The sequence below is a fragment of the Halichoeres trimaculatus genome, unplaced genomic scaffold, assembly GCF_033239565.1.
Source record: "Halichoeres trimaculatus isolate MK-OKI-2021-1 unplaced genomic scaffold, fHalTri1.1 fHalTri1_scaffold_5, whole genome shotgun sequence".
Classification (NCBI taxonomy): domain Eukaryota; kingdom Metazoa; phylum Chordata; class Actinopteri; order Labriformes; family Labridae; genus Halichoeres; species Halichoeres trimaculatus.
In genome coordinates, this window is record NW_027437183.1 from 29,069,292 (window position 1) to 29,090,466 (window position 21,175).

The 21,175-nt window shown below is 41.4% G+C and overlaps 2 protein-coding genes across 5 annotated transcripts in view; one reads left to right on the forward strand and one right to left on the reverse strand.

Annotated features, from left to right (window-relative positions):
• Positions 1-1,707: 1,707 nt before the first annotated feature.
• foxb2 (forkhead box B2) lies at positions 1,708-3,632 on the reverse strand. Its single transcript, XM_074670827.1, has one exon. The coding sequence runs from the start codon at positions 3,169-3,171 to the stop codon at positions 2,206-2,208; it is 966 nt and encodes a 321-aa protein (XP_074526928.1). The 5' UTR covers positions 3,172-3,632; the 3' UTR covers positions 1,708-2,205.
• Positions 3,633-10,978: 7,346 nt separating this feature from the next.
• LOC141789944 (uncharacterized) overlaps positions 10,979-21,175 on the forward strand; it is a 49,526-nt gene continuing 39,329 nt past the window's right edge. For 3 of the 4 annotated variants that reach the window (XM_074669518.1, XM_074669520.1, XM_074669521.1), the window contains exon 1: positions 10,980-11,395. In XM_074669518.1, the coding sequence (XP_074525619.1) occupies positions 11,357-11,395 (39 nt within the window). In that variant the 5' untranslated portion in view covers positions 10,980-11,356. Of the gene's footprint in view, positions 11,396-21,175 lie in introns of all 4 variants that reach the window. The other variant, XM_074669519.1, reaches the window with a different exon arrangement.

Consider the following 21,175-nt stretch of genomic DNA (forward strand, 5'->3'; position numbering starts at 1 on the left):
ACATAAGCTCCTACTACTCTGTGTATAAACACATGTGCACATTAGGGGACCTCATGTGTTATTATGATTCCAGAGGCATTTAACTCTGGTGTTTTGAGGACAGAGGATCATGGAGGGTAATAATGGCTGCATTATTACTCCCCTTATTGTGCCTTAATTAGTGGCATTTAATTATACACTAATGCAGTGAAGGCTATTAAAGACACTGAGGCCTGCTGATCAGGGAATTAAAGTGACGCACACATACACACACACCTACAGGCAGAGGCACACACTATTTATGTAGATGCTTATGACATCCCGTTAAAATTTCAGTTCTCTTTAACTAGGAATCACAAACACCCTGCGGTGAAAGTGTGTGTGAAAACGTTTGTTGTCAGAGAGGTATGTGAAAGAGGAAAACCTTTGTTAAAGCTCAAAAAACTAGAAAGAAAGAAAAGTCAGCTGAATTGTGTTTAAAAAATATTACCTTACAAAAAAAAAACTGATTTGTTTTTGTAAACACTTTTCCTCTGCTTGTTAACGATGATTCCCAAATATATTTTAATTTTTCACTCCCACGCCTCACCTCCACTGGTGCATCTCAAGTATTTGTTCAGAGGCTGGTGTGACAATGCTGTTGGCTGTGGGAGCCTTTTGGATGCTAAACAGGGGACAGGAGGTTGAATATAAGTCATTTTCAAGGGGCTGAATCAGTGCAAGCTTCAAAGCTATGATTAAAGAGAGCAAACAAAAGAGCAAAACTTGATCCCATCGCCCTGCCTGCTTTTGAAGCTGTGAAGCTGCAGGTAAGAGGGACGGCTGCTCAGTCTGATGAGGACTATGTGCGCCTCTCCTGATGCAGCCTGCACCATCACACAGGCTTATCACAAGACTATGTCCCTTAAAAAAATCTGTGTGTAAAGGTGATGCAGTGACCTCAATTTAATCTCTCTGAGATCTCTCTGAGTAAATTTTGGCTCAGGCAGTTTTTTTAATTGTCATTTTCCCCATCTTTGCAATTTTTGAATCTCATATGTTAAAATAAAAAGATGAGCTTGAGAAAACAATTACCCCCCATTCTTTGCTGAATTTGTTAAAATTTACTTTAAAAGAGATCAACATTCCTTCAGCTAAATCCTCAAATCTTTACTTGCCCTCACTGGATACAGTAAAAAAAAAATACATTTAAAAAAAAATATATATCACAAGTTGTGTCATCAAATCAGTGTTCATCACCTCCACGGCTAAACCAAAAATGGAGTTTCAATTTAAACATATATATATATATATATATATATATATATATATATATATATATATATATATTATGTATCATCTGAATCTGTTCAAGTGCTGCTGTGACATGAAATAAGAAAGTTAATCTCGCTTGCATTTCATAGAGCAACTGGTGGCAAGGCAGTGATTGAGCAGCACTTGTTACTTATAGATTATTTTAATCATCTCACATTTAGAAATTAGCATGATTTTCTTTTATAATCCAGACACTTTAATCGGCACGAGTTTTGTCCATGAAAAAAAGTTGCTTTAACTTGTTAATACGCAATATGTCCTGCTGTATAACGTAGTTACCGGAGAAGTTTGTTATTTATGAATTCAGCTGTGTTTTGTAAACAGTGGATCCCGAAAAACACTCTTAAAAAACAACAACACCACAGAAAATTCGTTTTCAAGTTCTTTATAAATATCCTCAGATAAATAGTGTTTTAATACAAGCATAACATTTTTCAATGCACCGCAGTTACACACAAAAAAAAGTGCAACCGGCCTAATTAAAAACACGAAGGCCTGTTTATTTTAGCCGAACGGCCTGCCAAAGATCTGAATAAAATCAATAGTTTCAGAGCAAAAGTAGAAACAAAGTTGTAGGTTCGCATTTGGAAAGATTTTCAGACCTTTCGTCTCCTCGATGAAAGCTTTCTTTGGGGTTTAGCGTCTCTACGTGTCTGATTGTATTTAACAATGCCACATTACAGCATGTGGTAAATGCCCTCACAAAGTGTGCAAATAAATCTGATTTCAATCAACATGAGTCTAATAGAAATTAGAGGAAAATCATCACACAGCACAATGTTACCTGACTTTTTACTCCTACAGCTGCAAGAAACTTTAAAAATAACGTTGCTGATTATATGAATATTTGACGTGTTTTTAATGTCCTTCTTGTTCGCGTAACTTTTCAAAATTGTTCCGCATTTTACCCGGTTAGGACAGCAGGAGAGCCGGGTGGAGTGGGTTGCCTTTCCCCTCTAGCAGGTCGCTTTTCTCCATCACTGAGGCCGGCGTGCAGAGCTGAGCCGGGCCGGACTGCAGCCCCGTCAATCCCGGCACGTGGCCCAGGGCAGGGGTTGGTTTAATCGGCACGGGAACCGCGGGCAGGGTCTGTCCGTTGGCATTGTGGTACAGGCCTTTTGCAGACACACCGAAGGGAGCGTATTCAGAGGACGCGGGCACGGGCACGCCCCCCATGGACTCTGACAGCATTCCCACGTGCGGCCACATTGAGTTGACCACGCTGCTGAGCTGTGGCGGCACCGGGTAACCCAGGTGGTGCATGACAGAAGTTAGAGGGAGCCCACTGGCCATCACACCCTTATAGTCCCGTCCTATAATGTTCTCAATGGCGAAAGGGTGTTTGAACCCGCCCGGCTGTGCGCACGTTATGCCCCCGTAGCCCTGAAAGTGAGGAAGCCGACCCACAGTGCTGGCCTGCCCGGCTGAATGGTCATGGTGGGCTGATGCTGCACCCAGCTTGCTTCCCGGGTGGTGGTGGTGGTGGTGGTGGTGGAAGTAATGCATCATCGGGGAGCTCTTGCAGGCCATGTGCTCTGCGCGCAACACCTTGAAGCGCTTCCGTCTTCTCAGGAAGCTTCCGTTCTCAAACATGTCACCGCAGTCCGGGTGCAGAGCCCAGAAGCTGCCCTTTCCGGGCTGATCAGGCCGCCGAGGGATCTTGATAAAGCAGTCGTTGAATGAGAGGTTGTGACGCAAGGAGTTCTGCCAGCGCTGGGTGTTCTCTCGATAGTATGGGAATCGGTCCATGATGAACTTGTAAATGTCACTCAGAGGCAGCATCTTCTCGGACGAGTTCTGGATAGCCATGGCTGTCAGTGAGATGTAGGAGTATGGGGGCTTTTGGTCGCTGTAAGAGTTTTTTCCTGGACGAGGCATAGCTGCTTTGTTTTCTCGAAGTTTGTGATTTTAAATAAAGGCCTTTAAAGTTGTGTTACTAATGCACTTTTACTTGGCGATCTTCATATCAGTCTGCATCTGACGGATCTGCTCCAAAGTTCTCAGCCATCTGTTTTAAAGCTCGTCAGTTTTCTTGATATCTATCGGTGAAGTTTGTCCTGCAGGCCCGCTGCTGTCAGGTAAGATCCTCGTGAGGCTCTTGCATCCCAAGAAAGTTTCTTCTTAAGGCTTTTTCTGTCTACATCTGCACTTTGTGTCGTGCGTAAAAGTCAGTTCATGCGTAAAGTTGAGAGGTCCTCTGTTTCCGCGGCGATTATAGGAAGTGAGAGGCCACGTCGTTGCTCTATGTGTAATGTGTGCTCTCCTCTCCTCTCTTCGTGTGCGATGCTCCCACTCACTGAGCGCGGTTTTTGTAAGACCCCCGCAGGCCGCTGCCTCCATTATCTATTATCCAGACACTTAAGAAGGGACACGTCAGGGGAGAGCAGAGGGCTGCGTGCGTGCATGTGTGTGTGTGTGCGTGTGTGTCGCAGAGAGAGAGAGAGGGAAAGAGACAGTGGGATGGGGTTAAAAAAAAAAAGATGAATAAAAATGAGGGGTGGGTGGTGCTTCCTGACTCTTTTTGCCAATCAAAGAGATGTGCGTAAAGTACACACGGACAGATCTTTTTATTATTGTTTGACTTTACTGTATTTTGAAAGACTTTCTTTTCCTAAATCTTGCATTTCCAATAGTTCCATGATTGCCCCTGACCTGACCTTTGACCTTTGCCCATAAAACCTGTAATTAAGATCTTGACTGATCGATGATGATGATGAAAACCAGTAGTTTACTTTTTTTTTAAGAAAATAATTTAAAGCAGTATGCCAAAATATTAAGATATGGATACTCATCAGTGAGGCATCGTGCTGGGGGAAAAAAGAAAGGATGTGGATTTGATATCATAGTTACTATAACTGGATAAATAATAAAGGATGGAATATAAATTCTACCTCTTTGTTAAATTTGCTCGCGTGCACTTTCAGACTTCGCAAACAATAAATCATGTCTTCCTTTGCGCACAATCATCAGTGCGCTACTCCTCCACACACGCACAGCACACACACGAAGAGAGAGGCGCTGTTGTTGATTAATTGCTGTGAGGAGAGTCCGGCGGCTGTCTGTCTGTTCAAACACTCTCCGGTGAATCCTACAAGGATGTAAACAAACTTCATCCCCTGCTCTGAATTCTCCTCAGCGGAGAACAACAAAAGCTGCTCCCTTCCTCTTGAATTTTTTTTTGCTCCTGCAGCCAGGTGTCATGACTGGGTCCTTGACGGCTCCTGTCTTCCCCGGTGCCCCAGTGGGCCCCAGAATACATTACAATAATTAAGCCTTCCGTGATTTAGCCTCCTAGGAGAGAAGTCCAACAATGTAATTAAGGGCAAGCTTGCTGTATTAGCTATGAATATTCAAAACTGTGTCAATTAATTAGCCGCAGTATCTCCCCCGTTATGTCTCAGCCCTTCAAGCCCACTCAAAAGGTCAACTGTGTCGACGGAGAGCATATTTTAAAGACATCATGGAATTACAAGAAAATCACATTTTATTGCCCTCACTCGAAAAAGAGCGAACAATTATATCTTCATAAAAGCAGTGTGTTTTCTTTTGGTTTGGTTTTTTTTTTAACTTGCGTTTTTATTGTTGTCTTTGCGTGATTGTTTTCCTCGCGTTTGAAAAATGAGTTTGGAAACTCCGAGGCCCTCCGAGGCCAACGCGGGTAAAAAGCATCCTCTTTAAACGCCCGGGAAAGATCAATATTAAATCTGTTTTCACAAAGGGGGCCGTTAAATAGACACCGTGGCTGATCTGCATAACAAAATTAATTAGGTAGTCTACGGCAGTGTTCGCCTGCGCCAAACTCCTGGACAAATAACTAGTTGTAAAGCACACCTTCTGGGCATACGGAACATATGCTGGAATTATCCTTAATTGACTAATTACATAAATTACTCATTAAGTTTACAGCACATCAATTATAAAAGATGTATCAATTAATTTTGCATAAATTACAAGCGGCACGCTGCACGAAGAGGGCGGCATAGGGAATGAGGGTCGCCAGGAGGGGGTCTAATCTAAGGTGTGTGTGTGTGTGTGTGTGTGTGTGTGTGTGTGTGTGTGTGTGTGTGTGTGTGTGTGTGTGTGTGTGTGTGTGTGTGTGTGTGTGTGTGTGTGTGTGTGTGTGTGTGTGTGAGGGACGGTCGTCTGTTTGTTTCCTGTCTCTAATAATTATTTGTTCAGCTTAAGGGCAGAGATATTCTTTCTCTGTCTCCCTCTTGCAAAGGGAAAGTGTGGGGGTAATGGCAATTATACTAATAATAATAATCTTAAAGACCTCTCTCCAAGTCATCAGAGGCGCAGCGTCGCGGAGAGAGCCATTAAAATCAATTAGCGAGGCCTATTGTTTTCAATGGAAAATTAAACCGGGCTAGGACTGTTGTTCAGACGCTGTAAGCCTTACTTGTGTAATGAGAAATTATTCAGAGGCAAAACACGACAGATCTCACAGTTTTCCCATAGAAGAGGAGAGCAGAAGCACAAGCATTGACGGATTAAAGCTGCCTGTGTCTGCCTGTTGCCTTGAAGAGTTGTCAACTCAGCTCAGGTACAACTTTAGCAAAATTTCTCATCACTGTGGCAAACTATATAAAATGTACAAAGCACTGACTTATTCCCAAACTAACTGAATTTAAACAATTGTAACAACAATAAGACTATGAGAACCACACTTAAAGTCCATAAAATTATTTGATATGAAGATTAACAAATTTTACCTAAGGCACTAAAGGGTTAACACTAACCCTTATTGTGAGTTTTAAAGTAGTTTGTTCAAGCTCTTACTTAAACATTGCTTTTATTTCACCTGAAATAAACGTTCAGATGCAAGTTTGTGAGGCAATTGTAGTCAGACTTCAATGCTCTTTAATTTAGTTATTAAAGAATACGCTACTAAATTAGTCTCATAAATGAAAAAACAGCTCCAGTGAATGCACCTCTCACTTTACAGGATAAGCAGTAGTGTTTCAAACTTTGATCTGGATAGCTCCCACAAGGCTCAGTGAAAATGAGGAGGATGTCACAATATGGAACTTGAAGGAGTATTATTGAAACCAAAACTTGAGCTTCACATTCTTACAATTTGGACAGACAGTTAATTCAAGAGAAAACAATTGTTTTTTTAATACTGCTGAAAGTCTGTCATGTCCCAACATCAATTAATTTAACAAGAGCTCCGACTCAAGCCATTGCAGGCGTGTAGTAGTGAGCTGTTCAATCATGCAGTTGAATTGATCAGATGGTTTAAAGTCTTATCTATTACTCATCCATGCTCTCTAGCGGTGCACTTCATGCCCTTGAGTGTATCTTCTACTCATGAAGGGAGAGGTTGATGACAGCGGTTTAGAAAGCTGACGATGCAAAGCACATCTCTCTACATCGTTCTTTATTGAGGAGGAAGTTCATGTAGATTTGTTCAGTGAAGTAGCTTTGGACTTAGCAGTATTGATTAATGTGTGCAACTTTAAAACAATAAATGGCAATTGAATGTCTGTCTTCACAGTGTAACACAGTATGGGATTCGAGCTGTAAACAACACTTAAATGCAGTATTTCTGCACTGCATTGCACTGAAGGTTGATTAAGGGGGTTTAACAAACTGAAATACTGTATCCATATCTTGCTTTGTAATATTACTGTATTTCTACAGGTTTACTGCAGATATGAAATTTCAATAACTTCATAATGCTGTTGAGATTTTGTGGTAATTATACTTAGCTTCTTAAACCCTACGGTCCCCCAATCAGGGGACTTTGAGGAGCCCCCCACTCTGCAGCAAAAGGTCTAAAATGAAGCACTTATCATGTATAAATGAAGTCATATTGCACAGTAGATTATCAAACACCATCAAGTCATACTTCAACCAAACTTTTTGTTCAGTGGAGTACTACTTAAGTTGTTAGTGACATAAATACCAATACTGACAACTCTGAACAGATTTTACTAGTGTTAATTATGACACCAGACTGATTTAGATAGACCTTGCAGATGTAGAGATGCTCTTTTAAATTTAGGTGTGTCAGTTTTCTAATCAAGACCCAAAAACAGGAGGCTTGAAGGTTAAAGTCCCTGTGAGGGCTTTCCAAGTGATCTTGAAGAAGTCTCACTTCTATATTTGTCTGATCATGATCCACATTTTTAATGAGATTTTCAGAATCAAAATAGCTTATTTTAAAATGCTATTTCTCAGATTCCCTGTCCGCGTTGTCCAGGACCAGATTGGTTTATGGCACTTTGACAACACCATGCCGGCCTACAAAGTTTAGCATAGAGAAGAAAGATCTGTGTCTTTTTCTTCCAGAAAAGATTTCTTTGATTGATTTCATCAGAATTCTAAAAAGAGAAAGGGCAGAAGAGCAGAAGAAAGCTGTACGAGAGAGTGATAGAGCACAGGCTAAGGGCTAAAATACCGGTTAAGCCAGCGCTATTTGATTAGCGGCCCACAGGTCACATGCAGCCCAAAAGCAACCCTTGAGTGGCCTGAAAACAGCTGCCAAGTGATTGGGATTCGGGTCCTATGAGAGAAACATTTTTACCAACGCTGACAAGTTCTTACAAAAATTCCAACATTATCAAAAATATTGACTGCAACTCCTATTTTAATCCAGCAACTAACTCACAATGCATTGTGTCATTGTGTGTCAACATTAGCAGTACTACACAGGTGAAAGTAACGTGTCTCTTTCTTCCATGAAACAATAATCAGTAAGGATAACCACCAGTTTATTCATGTGTGGACTGGAAAGTATTTGTTTATTTATTTTTACCACCAAGTTCAAAAACCAAACAAATGCGTTTGCTCTGCAACGAGTGCATTGCAATGCTTAAAGATTAAAATGTCTACAGACACCACACTGAAAAACGTACTGCATTTCAGACAAACTTTCCCGGAGAAACGAGGGGGCGGCTAAAATTCTGAGTTTGACTGTGTCTTACAACCGGAGCTGTTCTACAACCTAGTGGCAACCTCCGGTCTAAGAATATGAGACAATGCTGAAGTGCTAAAATCTGCTGTTTCTCGAAGTGTTCACTTGAGGCTGGCTCCAGAAGTACTGGAAGTCACAAACACACCAAGCCAAAAAAAAGCCATTTTCAAAGCAGAAATTAACTTATTTACAGCCTGGTTCAAAAAATGTCTCCTGTCTGAGTCGCTAATTTTACTATTGGCACACACACTGTACGGGGGGTGAATCTTTTTGTAACTTGGCCGTTTAGAGGATATTAAGATCGCGAGCTCCCCCAATAAGAGGCACAGCTGAGGGTCACGTGACCGACAGGTACCTTATGGCTGCAGGCGAAGCCATTGCCACTACCAATATGGCCGCCATAGCTGATGTGCTTCATTTTCAGTCTAAGACTACAACATAGCAGACTTCCATAGCTCAGGAGAGGACCACAGCAGCCTCAATTAGCTGCTAAAAATGTGCAGCCCAGCTCATGTCCTCAGTCGGAAAACCCAGCCCAACCAAATTTTTAATTGAGCAGCCCTGGGTTAAGCCATTTGTGACAATGTTCATTCCAACCCACATCCAGCAGTTGCACTGCAGTGGTCTCATTGTGCATGAGAGTCTATCAATGAAATGAAGAGTGAGGTTACGTTTGGTTGGTGAGAGTGTAGTTGGTAGATGAGCACTGGTAGGACATAACAAGGATTCACTAACATTACGCAAACACACGACTTGACATGAATCCTGTCCTCACAACAGTGGGTGTTAGTTTCTCATGAGAAACACAGTCTTTATTCTGGAAAAATACAGAATTTTCCAGATTTTCCTTAAAGCTTCTTTGATAGGTATGTTGCCTTAGCCTTGCAGCAGAGTATCACCTGACTCCCTATATTTTCTCTTCATACAGTATTCACACTTTTTAACTGTTTTTAGTGTAAACCAGCTTACTGTGTATTCATGGTTTCCGCCAGCTCACTGTCCTAAACAGCTCCTTTTTAATCTCAACTTTACAGAAGATGCTGCCTCTTACATGTCCTTAGTTCTTCTGATATTTATCTTGAGAAGCAATGCTGCAATTCTTTCTATAACCACTTGAGGCTGGCTCTAAAAGCGAAGTCAATCCCCCTTAACTGCCAAGTTGCCCAACTTAACACAGTACTTTATAAGTTTGCAACTGGTACTTGAATGTAACTTTACCATTCATCATAAGATGTGAATCTTCTATACCTCACCAGTAAAGTCACCACTGACCATGACAAACTGCTCAATGTTTGCTCTGGAGGTACTGGAAACCATTTCAAACAAAATGATTTTTAAAGCAAAAACATGCATTTTTACAGCCTGGTACAAAAATGATAACTGTCGGAATATCTTCTTAAGGGACACACTGTACAGGGATGAAGTTTTAGAAATCAATTTGATAAGATTCAGAGTTTGTCCAATCAGAGGTGTAGCCTTAGTGGCAGACAGGTGCCTTGTAGTGGTTGAGCAGGAGGCCCAAAGCCTAGAGTTCAGCATTTCCAGTATGCTTCCAACACTCCAAAACTCTGTTCAGAACAGATGGGTAACAACACTGAGTCTACATCCATTTATTATACAGTCTTTGTCACTATACCACTTAAGTTATGTGAAGACTGCGTGCTGCTGTCACCTCATTTCTTTTAGAGGTGACTTCACAGCTTTCAGTCATGTACCTTGAACCCAGATGTTTTGTGTTGTCAGGGGTTGTATTAAAGCTTACTGTGATATGATTGGAGTTACAGGAAGTCCCAAAACCTCCAACTGAGACCTGTCTTTCAAAAGGGACATTTTAGGGAACCTGGGCACAACAGTTTGATTAAATGATTTACTTTGAATACTGTGGAACATGTTCCTAAAAACACACTTATGATTGCAATGTGAGAAAACAAATAAATACTCACAACTAGTTGAGTTGCAAATAAGGACTATTCAAGATTTAAGTTCAAACTTTGTCCTGCTCAAACTAGCCTGTTCTTGACTGTATATTATATTGACCGCATGCCCTGGTGCTCTTCTGTCTCTGCAGGGTGTAAGGCCAGAAAACTGCTCACTTTTGTGCTGCTAGACCCAAGGTATGTTCAAAGGTGACCCAAGAGAAACCAGATCTGAGTGATTCAGAACAATGGGTTAGTATAATCAGGTCTGTCCAAACCCCTTATTGGTTTTGTTTTGGTCTCCAGGTCCATAAATAGTAAGGCTATTAAAGCCTAAATTTAAACTCATTAAATTATTTATAAATTATTTTAATTAACTGTAGGCTCAAAGCACAACTACAGGTCGAAGATGTGTTTAATGAAAGATGAAGGTGGCAAAAAAATAAATTGTGAATTTTAAAGAGACAAGAAAATGCCATACTATATGAGGGAGACAGACATACAGTTTGTGGTCGCTTCTCGGGTTTTCTGTCTGGTTGTAACTCATGCGGTCATCTTTCAGGTTAATTAAAGTGCCACACACACACACACACACACACACACACACACACACACACACACACACACACACACACAGGAGTGCTTGCGCATCAAAATGAACCTGGCTATGGTTGGTTTTCATCACATTTGCCGCAACATATCAAAATGATTTCTCTTTCAAGTCGTGTCAATCCGATTCGGTTTTCCCGCTCCTGTGCACGAGGGCAGTGAAGGTGCAGAAATCACGTTAAACCCACCGGCACCGAAAGGGTGCTGTCCGTGGTGCTGGAGCGTGTCTTTCCTTCCATGCAGTAGCCTACGTATTTTCACTGGAGGACGCTGAGGCTATGGACTACACAGGGTGGTAAAGGTGTGTTTGTGATGTGTGTGTGCTCCTGAGAAAGCCGTTAAGCGGGTATTTGTACCGCAGGGAGCGCGATTGAATCACGGCGCGCGCCTCCGTCGGATCTCCTCTTCCTGCCGTCACACCCACTGCTCGGTGTTGTGGGTTCACCCCGTAGAGGAGGGGAGGACCCACAGCAGCAGAGTGCTGCAGTGCGAGCACAGCGGGAGACTTGCAAGCGGAGAGAAAAACACACACATACCGACTCACACACATCAGCAGCCTCATTGTCGAAACTTGGTCTATGGAGAGATCTGCAGCGACGCCGTAGCGACGCAGGCCGACATGGAAGAGTATTTGCGGAGGGTCCAGAGGAGACTCGGGGTGAGTTAAACGCAGGTTATGGCTATAATGAATGAGACCATGACGGGCAGGCTGGTAACGCCGTGCTACAGGCTGCGTTCCTGTTGCTGAAAAAGCGCACGACTAAAGCCTCTCACGTCCCCTCGGTCCTCAAAGCACCTGTAGATCTTTAAAATATGACAGAACAGGGGAGAGGAAGGCGTGTTTGGCCCCGCACAATGAGCTCGTTGTGTTTACAGGAGCATCAGTGTGTGAATTTGAATGAGGAGCTGCTACTGAGGGGGAGGCGTGACATCAACAAGTTTAGCCAGAGGCTGTGCTTCACAGCTATCTGGTTGCTCTGCAGATAGTGACTCATAATTTGCATTTGATCCAGAGATGGATATCTGCTCACATATTTTATTCTAAAATAAGCATCATACAAATACTATACAACCTAATGTACACAGACCAAATGACTGTGCACCCTCTGAAGCACACATGTTTGTAATAGATTATAGGTATGTCTTTTCTTATAACTTCACTGTGTACAATGTTTGTATACCTTTAGACTGCCAGGAGAGCAACACTTGTGCAGATGGTCACACGAGAAGCCCTGCCAAAGACTATACTCGTGCCCTAAGGCCCTGAGCTGTGGGGGCCCTAAAACTGCTCCCTCTGCACATTCAAAGAAATAAAACACTATCAGTACGTATGACAGTATTCTTGAAAGGTCCAGAGCTGTGAACACATGCTCACTACTAGCCCTCTGAGTTACGTATTCCAGCTTAATCATGTTCAGTCTTTGGTATGGGCTGCACCTTCTTGTTTAATTTCTTTAATGACAGCTTGACCAGGCACCTATCAATGTCAAGGGCTGATCAGAAAATAACATGGTCTCTTTCTGTTAGTCACTAAAGGGTACATACCCTATTATTCATTTAATTATTGATTGTAAAGAGTTTGATGCTTTGGCTCTGATTTTTATGCATTACAAAGAAACAATCAGATTCACATGTCTAGATACTAAAAACATGTTTTACTGATATTTCACAACAATCGTTGCCGAGCTTTATGATGTTCTTATCAGTCACATGCAGCTGATCCCTTTAAGTTCAACACCTCTGCAAGCTATACTTCCTCTTGTTGACCAAAGTTCAGGGGGTGAGTTTCCTTCTCAGTATACTTTGGCTGATCTGGAGCTTTGGGCAAAGTCACATGATATTCTTCAGCATGATGAAGATCATGTGATTTGATTAAAAGATTAATAATGCCCAGCAGACACAGATTTATAGCAGTTTGAGTTTTGTTTCATTTTTTTGGCCTTTCAGAGATCAGAACATTGAGTGCCAGCAATAATTTTTGACCTGAATGCAGTGGTTAACAAAGTAATCTCAACCTAAAGATCATTTAAAGGCTGTTCAAGGCCTCTGATTATAACACTCTTCACCTACAGATAAAGACTGTAAATGTAACAACTCACCGTATACTATAATCACAGGCTGTAAAGTAGTGATTGTCACCAAATGTCTTGAAACATTTGAAACATTTGCATAGGGCCCGGACTGAGTACTTCAAGGGTATTAAGACAAGTAAAAATGATGCAACTTCTTTCTCAAACTATTTTTTCTACAAATCTGTGTGAAGGCTCATGTACTACTTAATGTATCTTTTTCGGAGTAATTACGATTATTAACTTACTATGAAACTTTGCTAACCTGTTAATTTGTCCACGCTTTGTAAAAGCTGAGAAACTGTATTACTCCGTCAAAGTAGTTTATCTGATTGGGCTGCAGTGGTTATCTGTCTCATGGAATGTTAGATACTCATGGAAAAAAATAGTAATTAGGTATAGGGATGGGTACCGAATTAGTTTGGTACTGACTGAATTCTGTCAAAAGTACCTGGTACCAGTTCAGGTAAAACAAAAAGGGTACCATGTTTAGGTCCCCCAACACATCTTTGTGACTATGAGGAGGTGGCAGAGTAGGGGATTGTCCATGCTGGACATGAACACAGCATCACAAGTTTATATAATGAAGAATAAATATGTAAAATAGAAAATAATTTAAATTTTATTATTAGGCAAATTGATATTTTTTGCCACGTAAACACACAGAAGTGCCAAAAACTGGTACCGCTGAGTACAGCAGTGGCGATTGCTCTAAGACTGCAAGGGAAGCACAGCTTCCTCTAAAATGTCCCTAAAAGAAGTGGTGATATGTTCTGCTGTGTGTACATTTCATTGACAAAATATGAGCTAGAATTCCTTCAACTTTTGTTCAGAATCAGCTACCTATCACAGGTAACTGGCCCCGCCTCCTTCTCATTCATCCCCGCAGCGTCTCAGCGCTTTAACACAGTTGGACGCTGAGCGTATTCTGACTTCAGCGGGGAAGTGTAGAGTGGGTTGTTCCACTGTGAAAACTGATCGGTCATTGGATAAACGCTGGACTTAGTCCAGTCCATCGGACGCTCAGCGTCTCTGGGGGTCTATGAGGCAATGGGCTGGCCTGGACGCTGGGCTTCTGTGTGATGATTGGATGATCTGTCTGAGGCCGAATCCCTTTTTGATTGACTCTGACATGAGCCAGTCAGTGATCTTGAAGTTTAACCCTCCACCGGAGCATCTTCTGAGTTTTACAGTCAGTTGTTCTGGACTGATCCAGAGGCTTCATCAATCCCCAGCGAGTTTACTGTTCTTAAAAACGACAAGCGTTGTGTTTAAAGATTCTCTCTCTTTTCACCAATAAGCAGCTAAAGCTACAGCTGCGGAGCTTCTCCCCCTGTCACTCGCAGTTACAGCCTGTTGTAGTCTCACGTAGCAGCTCCAGCTGCTAGCAAGCTGTCACAGAGGGTAGAATTTACATTTAAATAAATAAATAAATTTATGATGTAGGCCGGAAAAAATGAGCTTCCCCTCCTTGACTGACCAGCAACCGCCAGTACAAGTACCAATTGCCAGGTACCGGGAATTGGTACTGTATCGTTTCAAATGTGAAAGGTACCCATCCCTAATTAGGTGTAGCTTGCATTGTCACCCTTGCTTAGACAACAGTTTACATTAGCATATGACAGCTTACTAGCTTATTCATTGTTCACAGCACTAGCTTGGAAGTGGAGGCAAATATTCAGTAACAAACTCTGATACCTAATAGGTAGAGATGCACGATGTAGTTTATCAGGCTGATTAGTCTGTTCATGCTGCATGAGGATAGATTGTGTCTTTCAATGTATGTCATTAGATCTGAAGATGTTAAGGTTATGAGTCTGGCAAAATTGGGCCATGGCTTACTTGACTGGCAGGCACGCACACTGTAGCTGTTGGTGAGGAGGTTAAGACCGATCTTAAGTTTTCATCTTTGCCTCGTGCTAGATTGACCTAAAGTTAGGTTGAGTCAGCTATAAACAGGCTTTAAAAACTTCACCAGTGGGTGATGTCACTGAAACTGAAACCCAGCTCCATGTCATGCATTCCTTCTTATTCAACTTTTGCTAACAGGCCATGATTTTAATGTTTTCACTATCAATTCTGTCAGATTAATGAAAGGATCATTGGTCAGATTTCCAACTTTGTACAATTAATAAAATTGTTGAGCAGCTTGATGATATAACAACAACCTAATGAGTAAAGGCAGGGAGATGGTTCACGTGTGATGATGGGGCATTCTTGTGGTTTAAATTCTAAGCTATGGATCGTTTGACTCTCCTAAGGGCTAATGAGTACCTACACTCAAGGTGAACACCAAAGCAGGTGCAAATACAGGCAGGTAGGACTTATTACAGGTCTGTAGCAGCAATGATACAAACATTTGTACAGCATGAACAGCCAGTCGGCAGTCAAATTCAATGGCACAAGAGCTTTTATCAGAGCAGTACTTCACTTAAACACAGGGATAACTGAAGAGAGGGAAAGATCAAAGAAGCAAATCCGCAGATTAGAGCACAGCTGGCTAATTTAGTGATAAAGAGAGCAGCTGATGAGTGTCATGGCTGCTGCAGATAAAGTGTAACACGTCATGAGTATCAGCCATTTCTCTCATACACACACACTCTGTTCACATGGACTCACTTTATCTCCTCTCCAGTATCAACTCTGATGATTTGCTCTTCTGCTGACCACTCTGTCTCTCTTTCTCTCCTTCCCTAACACTCTCTATCTCCCTCTGTCTCCCTCCCTCTCCCACTCTCTGGATGGCCCTCGTCCAGAACATCCATACTTCTAATTGGCTTGTCTCTGAGTGCGAGCTGCACCTGTCTTTCTTTCTCGCTCAGTTTTTCTCTGTATAGCTTCATCATATGGTACAAAGCTTATGCAATGTGCTGAGTGGACTTCCAGCATCTGTCCCTCTCTGTCTGAACACACACACACACACACACACACACACACACACACACACACACACACACACACACACACACACACAGATCTGATACAGGCTGTTGGCACTACTTTGGCTTTATGCGTGGACCTCATACTGACTTATTCCAAAGTCTAAAAGAGAATGAGAACATTTTAAACACAGTTTGTGTCTAAGGTGTGCAAATATTTGTAAGCCTTCTTCTTGATAAATGTTTGCCTTGGCAGTTAGTAGAGAGGCTAAACAAATTGCATGATAAAACAGGTCTAAAATGCTTTCACTAGCTACATATACATGGACCCAAGTAATCTGCTTGCAGTCTGTTTATTTGCTCAAACTGAAAAAAATGTAACCTTTGTATACACCTCATTCCAAAAGCAAAGTGCCAATCCGAATGGACATTTAATCATTAGCCACAGTTACATGAGGAGTTTTTCGTCTTTCCGAATGGAATCTTTCCGAATGACTTTTCCGAAAAACAGTAGTATACATGGGAAGGAATATTCCAATCTCTGGTCTACATGTGCCGCTGTATTCAAACAGAATAGTCAATGGGGCATGCGCAGAAAAATGTAAACATCACGTGATTTATCAAAGATGGAGGATGACAGTTTTTTTTATCACAGTGTTGCAATACTCTGTATTGCAAGTTTGTCGTCCATCCAGTCTTGAAATTATGTTTATTTCTTTCAAAGTTTGGATCAAAAACAAACTTTCCGCAGCAGTCCAGTGCTGACTGCTCGCCACCATTTTTAAAGTTAAGGAACGTCTCTAGTTGTGTCTTACGTCATATCTGAGCATACGCTGAAAGAACGTACCCTGACAACTTTCCGTTTGAGTGGATACATGATACCTCAATCGGTTTGGGGAAAGGAATATTCCACCCCTGTGAAACCGATTAAATGTCCATTCGGATTGGCACTTTTCTTTCAGAATGAGGTGTATACAAAGGTTAAATTCTTTCCGTTTGAGAAAATAAACCGAATGCAAGTGAAATATTTGGGTCCATGTAAACGTGGCTAGTTTCACAGGGGTGGAATATTCCTTTCCCCAAACCGATTGAGGTATCATGTATCCACTCAAACTGAAAGTTGTCAGGGTGCGTTCTTTCAGCGCATGCTCAGATATGACGTAAGACGCAACTAGAGACATTCCTCAATTTTAAAAATGGCGGCGAGCAATCAGCACTGGAGGAAAGTTTGTTTTTGATCCAAACTTTGAAGAACTGAACATAATTTCAAGACTGGACAGACGAAAAACTTGCAATACGGAGTATAATACCGTGAAAAAAAAAACTGTCGTCCTCGGTCTTTGATAAATCTCGTGATGTTTACGTTTTTCTGCGCATGCCCCATTGACTATTCTGTTTGATTATAGCGGCGCATGTAGACCAGAGATTGGAATATTCCTTTTCCATGTATACAATTGTTTTCGGAAAAGTCATTCAGAAAGATCCCATTTGGAAAGACAAAAAACCCTCATGTAACTGTGGCTACTGTTCCTCAAGATACTTCTGTGGTGAAACAGAGATGGGCAATGACTGAGCCAAAAAGAAAAATAGTAAAAACTTGGACTGATAGGTTCTTCATCAGGAAATTGATGTCATCTTTTCATTAGCTAATGTAGTCTCCCTTTCTCATGAGATTTTCTTTCCTTTTTGTGTCAAGAAGAGAATAAATTAAGTGTTTTTTCTTTACTCCAGTCTATTGTGCTTGACAGCTTTGCATTGCTCCAATGGTCTCCTCTCTGTAAGCAAACCAATGCAAACATTTAGTGTTACACGATATATTAATGTTGTGTTTAAACGCCCCGTGGCTTTTATAACAGCCTATTACTGTAAGCAAATAAATCTCTTTATTTTAGACTGAAGTTTGGCTGAAAATATGCTGAGGCAGCTGGACATCTAGAGGGGACTCGTAATATATTTCAAAGAGAGGAGGAAGAGAGGAGAGGAGGGAGCAAAGGAGGAAAGGAAAAGAGAGGGGTTAACTGTTGGGAAAGCAGAGAGGGATAGAGCTCAGAAAGAGAGGGCACTCAGATTGAAGGATATCAGATGGCCAATGCACACTCATGCACACACCCTTGTGAACACACACACACACAAACACTTCCCAGCTGTAGTATAACAGACACTGAGTGGCCTTTTCTCCAGCTAATGCATCTCTTCCCCTCTCTGGCCATCCAGTATTGATTTACTCTCCCTCTCTCTTCCTCCTATGTAGAAACTGGCTGCCCCCCCATCCCTCTCACACCTCTTCCCTTTTCAAAATGTTCCCACTGTCTTCATTTCCTCTCATTTTCTTCTCACCATTCTCGTTCATCTAATTTCTTCCTCCTCTCTTTGCCTTCCCTTCCCTATCACAATTTTTCACCTGTTTCTTCCCCATCTTGATCCTTTTTTTCTCCTTTCCTTCACCAATCTGCCGCCCATTCTCCCTAGATCTTAGCTCCCTTTTTTGTAAGCCTCTTTCCACTAAATGCCCTCCTTCCTCTAACCTCCCTCCTACCTCATTCTCACTCTAATCATGAGTCTCTAACCCCTCACCCACCCTCCCTTCCTTCTGTGTGTCAGCCTCTCGTTTCTACCACTCCCATCTCATCTATGGTCTAAATGGCGAGGTCCTACAAACAGAAATAAGACACCAAGTTCTTTCTCTGTGCATCATTAGCCTTACTTTATTCATCTATGCCAGGCATTAAGCTCCCATTCCTCACCGAGTCGATTAAACATTTCACATGTAAACTAATGTACTTAGTGTTAGCAAAGCTTACACTGCAATCTCTGAGACAGCATGGTGGGTCGATTAATTAAAAGTTAAAATGCTTTGGAAGACCGTGCTCTGCAAGATTTACTTGCATTCATTTCCCACATTCATCACAGTGATCATTTTCTGTAGCACACATTGATTTTACTGCTTTTTACATGGCTGTTACATTTGATCAGCTGTGGACTAGGATGGAAATAAAGAACAGCTCTTTGTAAAATATGTCCCTCCCACAGTTTTTGGTGACTGTTTCCAACATGTTTTACTGAACCATCATGAAACCAGTAACAATCCAGGAGCCTTTTTTCTCCCATGTAATACCCTCTTTGATCACAATTCCTCTGTGCCTCAAAGCTGCATGTGTGAATGCAGACGGCTGAATTTTTCACCCTGCCAGCCCTCAGGTAAAACTCCTACCAGAAGTCAGGTTGAGTGATGTGAGTATGCAGCAGATAATTTTTGAGGAAGAGTCACTGCAAGTGAGTTGAAGAGGCAGATGGCGTACGTATATCACAAGATCAGTGTGTGACCAGTTTCATTGTCGTGCAAGTACCAAAGCTGCTTCAAATTCATCTTCTTGGTATTGTGTCATTTCCATTTATTGGTTGATACTGTAAATACAGTAAGCATGTGTAGCCTTGATATAAAGAAGCAAACTTGGAGTCTGCTACCTCCACCATATTTGGTACTTTTTAAAAATTATACGGTAACTAACATGGCATCCTTTTTGCATCTGCCTTGCTCTATGGGATTTCCAGGGTTGCATTTCTGAACAGCACCTCTGACACTGATAAGTTCTGTTAGCTCCTGTATAATGTCTCCCCCCAAACAAGCTTTCTTACTTCTGATTAGATAGCTGTGCAGAAAAACTTCAAGGGAAGGCCCCATGTTTTACAAAACCAGACCACAGAAAGACTTTTAATGATTTTGCGATGCCTCAAAATCTCCAAGCTCAAAAAAAAAAAAAAAACCTGTGTGAAACCTGGCATTTAGAAAAGAGCCTTGTTGGCTGGGGGATTATTCAGACACACATTCACCTTTTGGTTTGAAACTCTGTGAACAACATCTCTTTGAAATCTTAAGGGCAGGCTGTTCCAAAATATTCAAGACATTTTCTGGAGAGTGAGAGGGAAAAGGTCTTTCTCTGCTGTATCATCTATCAAGCTGCAAATTGTCACCAAGAAAAAAAATTATGGCAAAACAATCATACAAATACTAATCTTTGTTGCATTAAGGAGGGGGAGCTGAAGTTTCAGAGGAGACCTACAGATCTGTTGGAATGGGTACCTTAACCCCTTACTGCCTGAATGGATTTGAATTATAAAAATAGGTTGTTTTTATGTTTTTTTGTTTGTTTGTTGTTGTTGTTGTTTTTTGCGTTCTTACAGATATTAAATTTAGTGGAGACTGTAAATCTGAGTATAGTACACACAATAGTTAAAACTAAGTTATATTATATATATATATATATATATATATATATATATATATATATATATATATATATATATATATATAGACATAAAAAGTTCATCCTTGACCAATTTATTGTGACAGTGGTGGATCTCATATGATCTTCGGTATGTGCAGACAATGAATCAATAATGAGATAAAAAGGTCATTTCAGCTGCATCAAGACCTGACAGGGTATGTGGCAAATTTGCAACAACAGGCATCAAGGGGTTAATGAAAACAGTTGCTTATGTTTTTTACACTGCTCATAGTACGGTGTAAGATTATTTATTTTTTGTTTGGTGTTTTTTTTTTTTCAAGTTATTCCTTTTTAAGTTTATTCCCTTTTTTAGAAGAGACAGCAGATGAGAGACTTGTAAAGGGGGGAAGTAGAGAGTAGAGGATCAGAGCATCAAACAGTCAGGCCAGGAGCAGATCCAGTGACCGCTATGACTTGAACTATGGCCTTTGTACATGGGGCAGGCGCCTAAATCACCAGGCCCACAGTGACCTTTCCATCACTTTGGTTCAAACAAGGATAGAATAGAATAGAATAGAATAGAATAGAATAGAATAGAATAGAATAGAATAGAATAGAACTTTATTGTCATTGTAACAAGAACAATGAAACTGAAGTCACAGCAGCAATCAAGAAAACAAAAGTAAGAAAGTGAATAGAAAGTGCAAAAAGGTCCATAAGAAAACAGATGATGACATGACTGTTAGCTCCGTTAGCCATGTCTGTGAATAGCATGATGCTACTCTGCCCTCTGGTATTTCCTCTGTTGCTGGGTTAGCACAGCTAGCTCGTCCATCTTATTGGAGATAGATCTTACGTTCCCAATAACGATGGATGGAAGGACAGGTCCATGTTGTCACTTCTTAGCTCACACCTGAGAACCAGCACGTCGTCCAAACCTCCTTCTCCTCACCCCTTGAGGAAACATCAGGCCTTGCACCAGTTAGCATTGACATGCTACAGGCTGCTAACAGCTGATTTCACATGTTAACAATGCAGCCATGGTTACATGTAGGATCTCCAGACAAATAAAGGAGAAAAAGTAAAAATATCACTGAAGCCACAAAAAGTTTGGTGTCCGTGACCAACAATGAACCATACAAAGTAATGATCCACTCCAAATACAAAGATTACGAAAAAGAGACGAAAAAATTACAAGAAAGGGACAAAGAAGAGAAAGCTGCTGCAAAAGGCAGCCATAGCCAACAGGGCGGCGCCTAGCAAC

Coding starts and splice junctions, on each gene's coding strand:
- foxb2 (XM_074670827.1), bottom strand. CDS start 3,171: ATGCCTCGTCCAGGAAAAAACTCTTACAGCGACCAAAAGCCCCCATAC.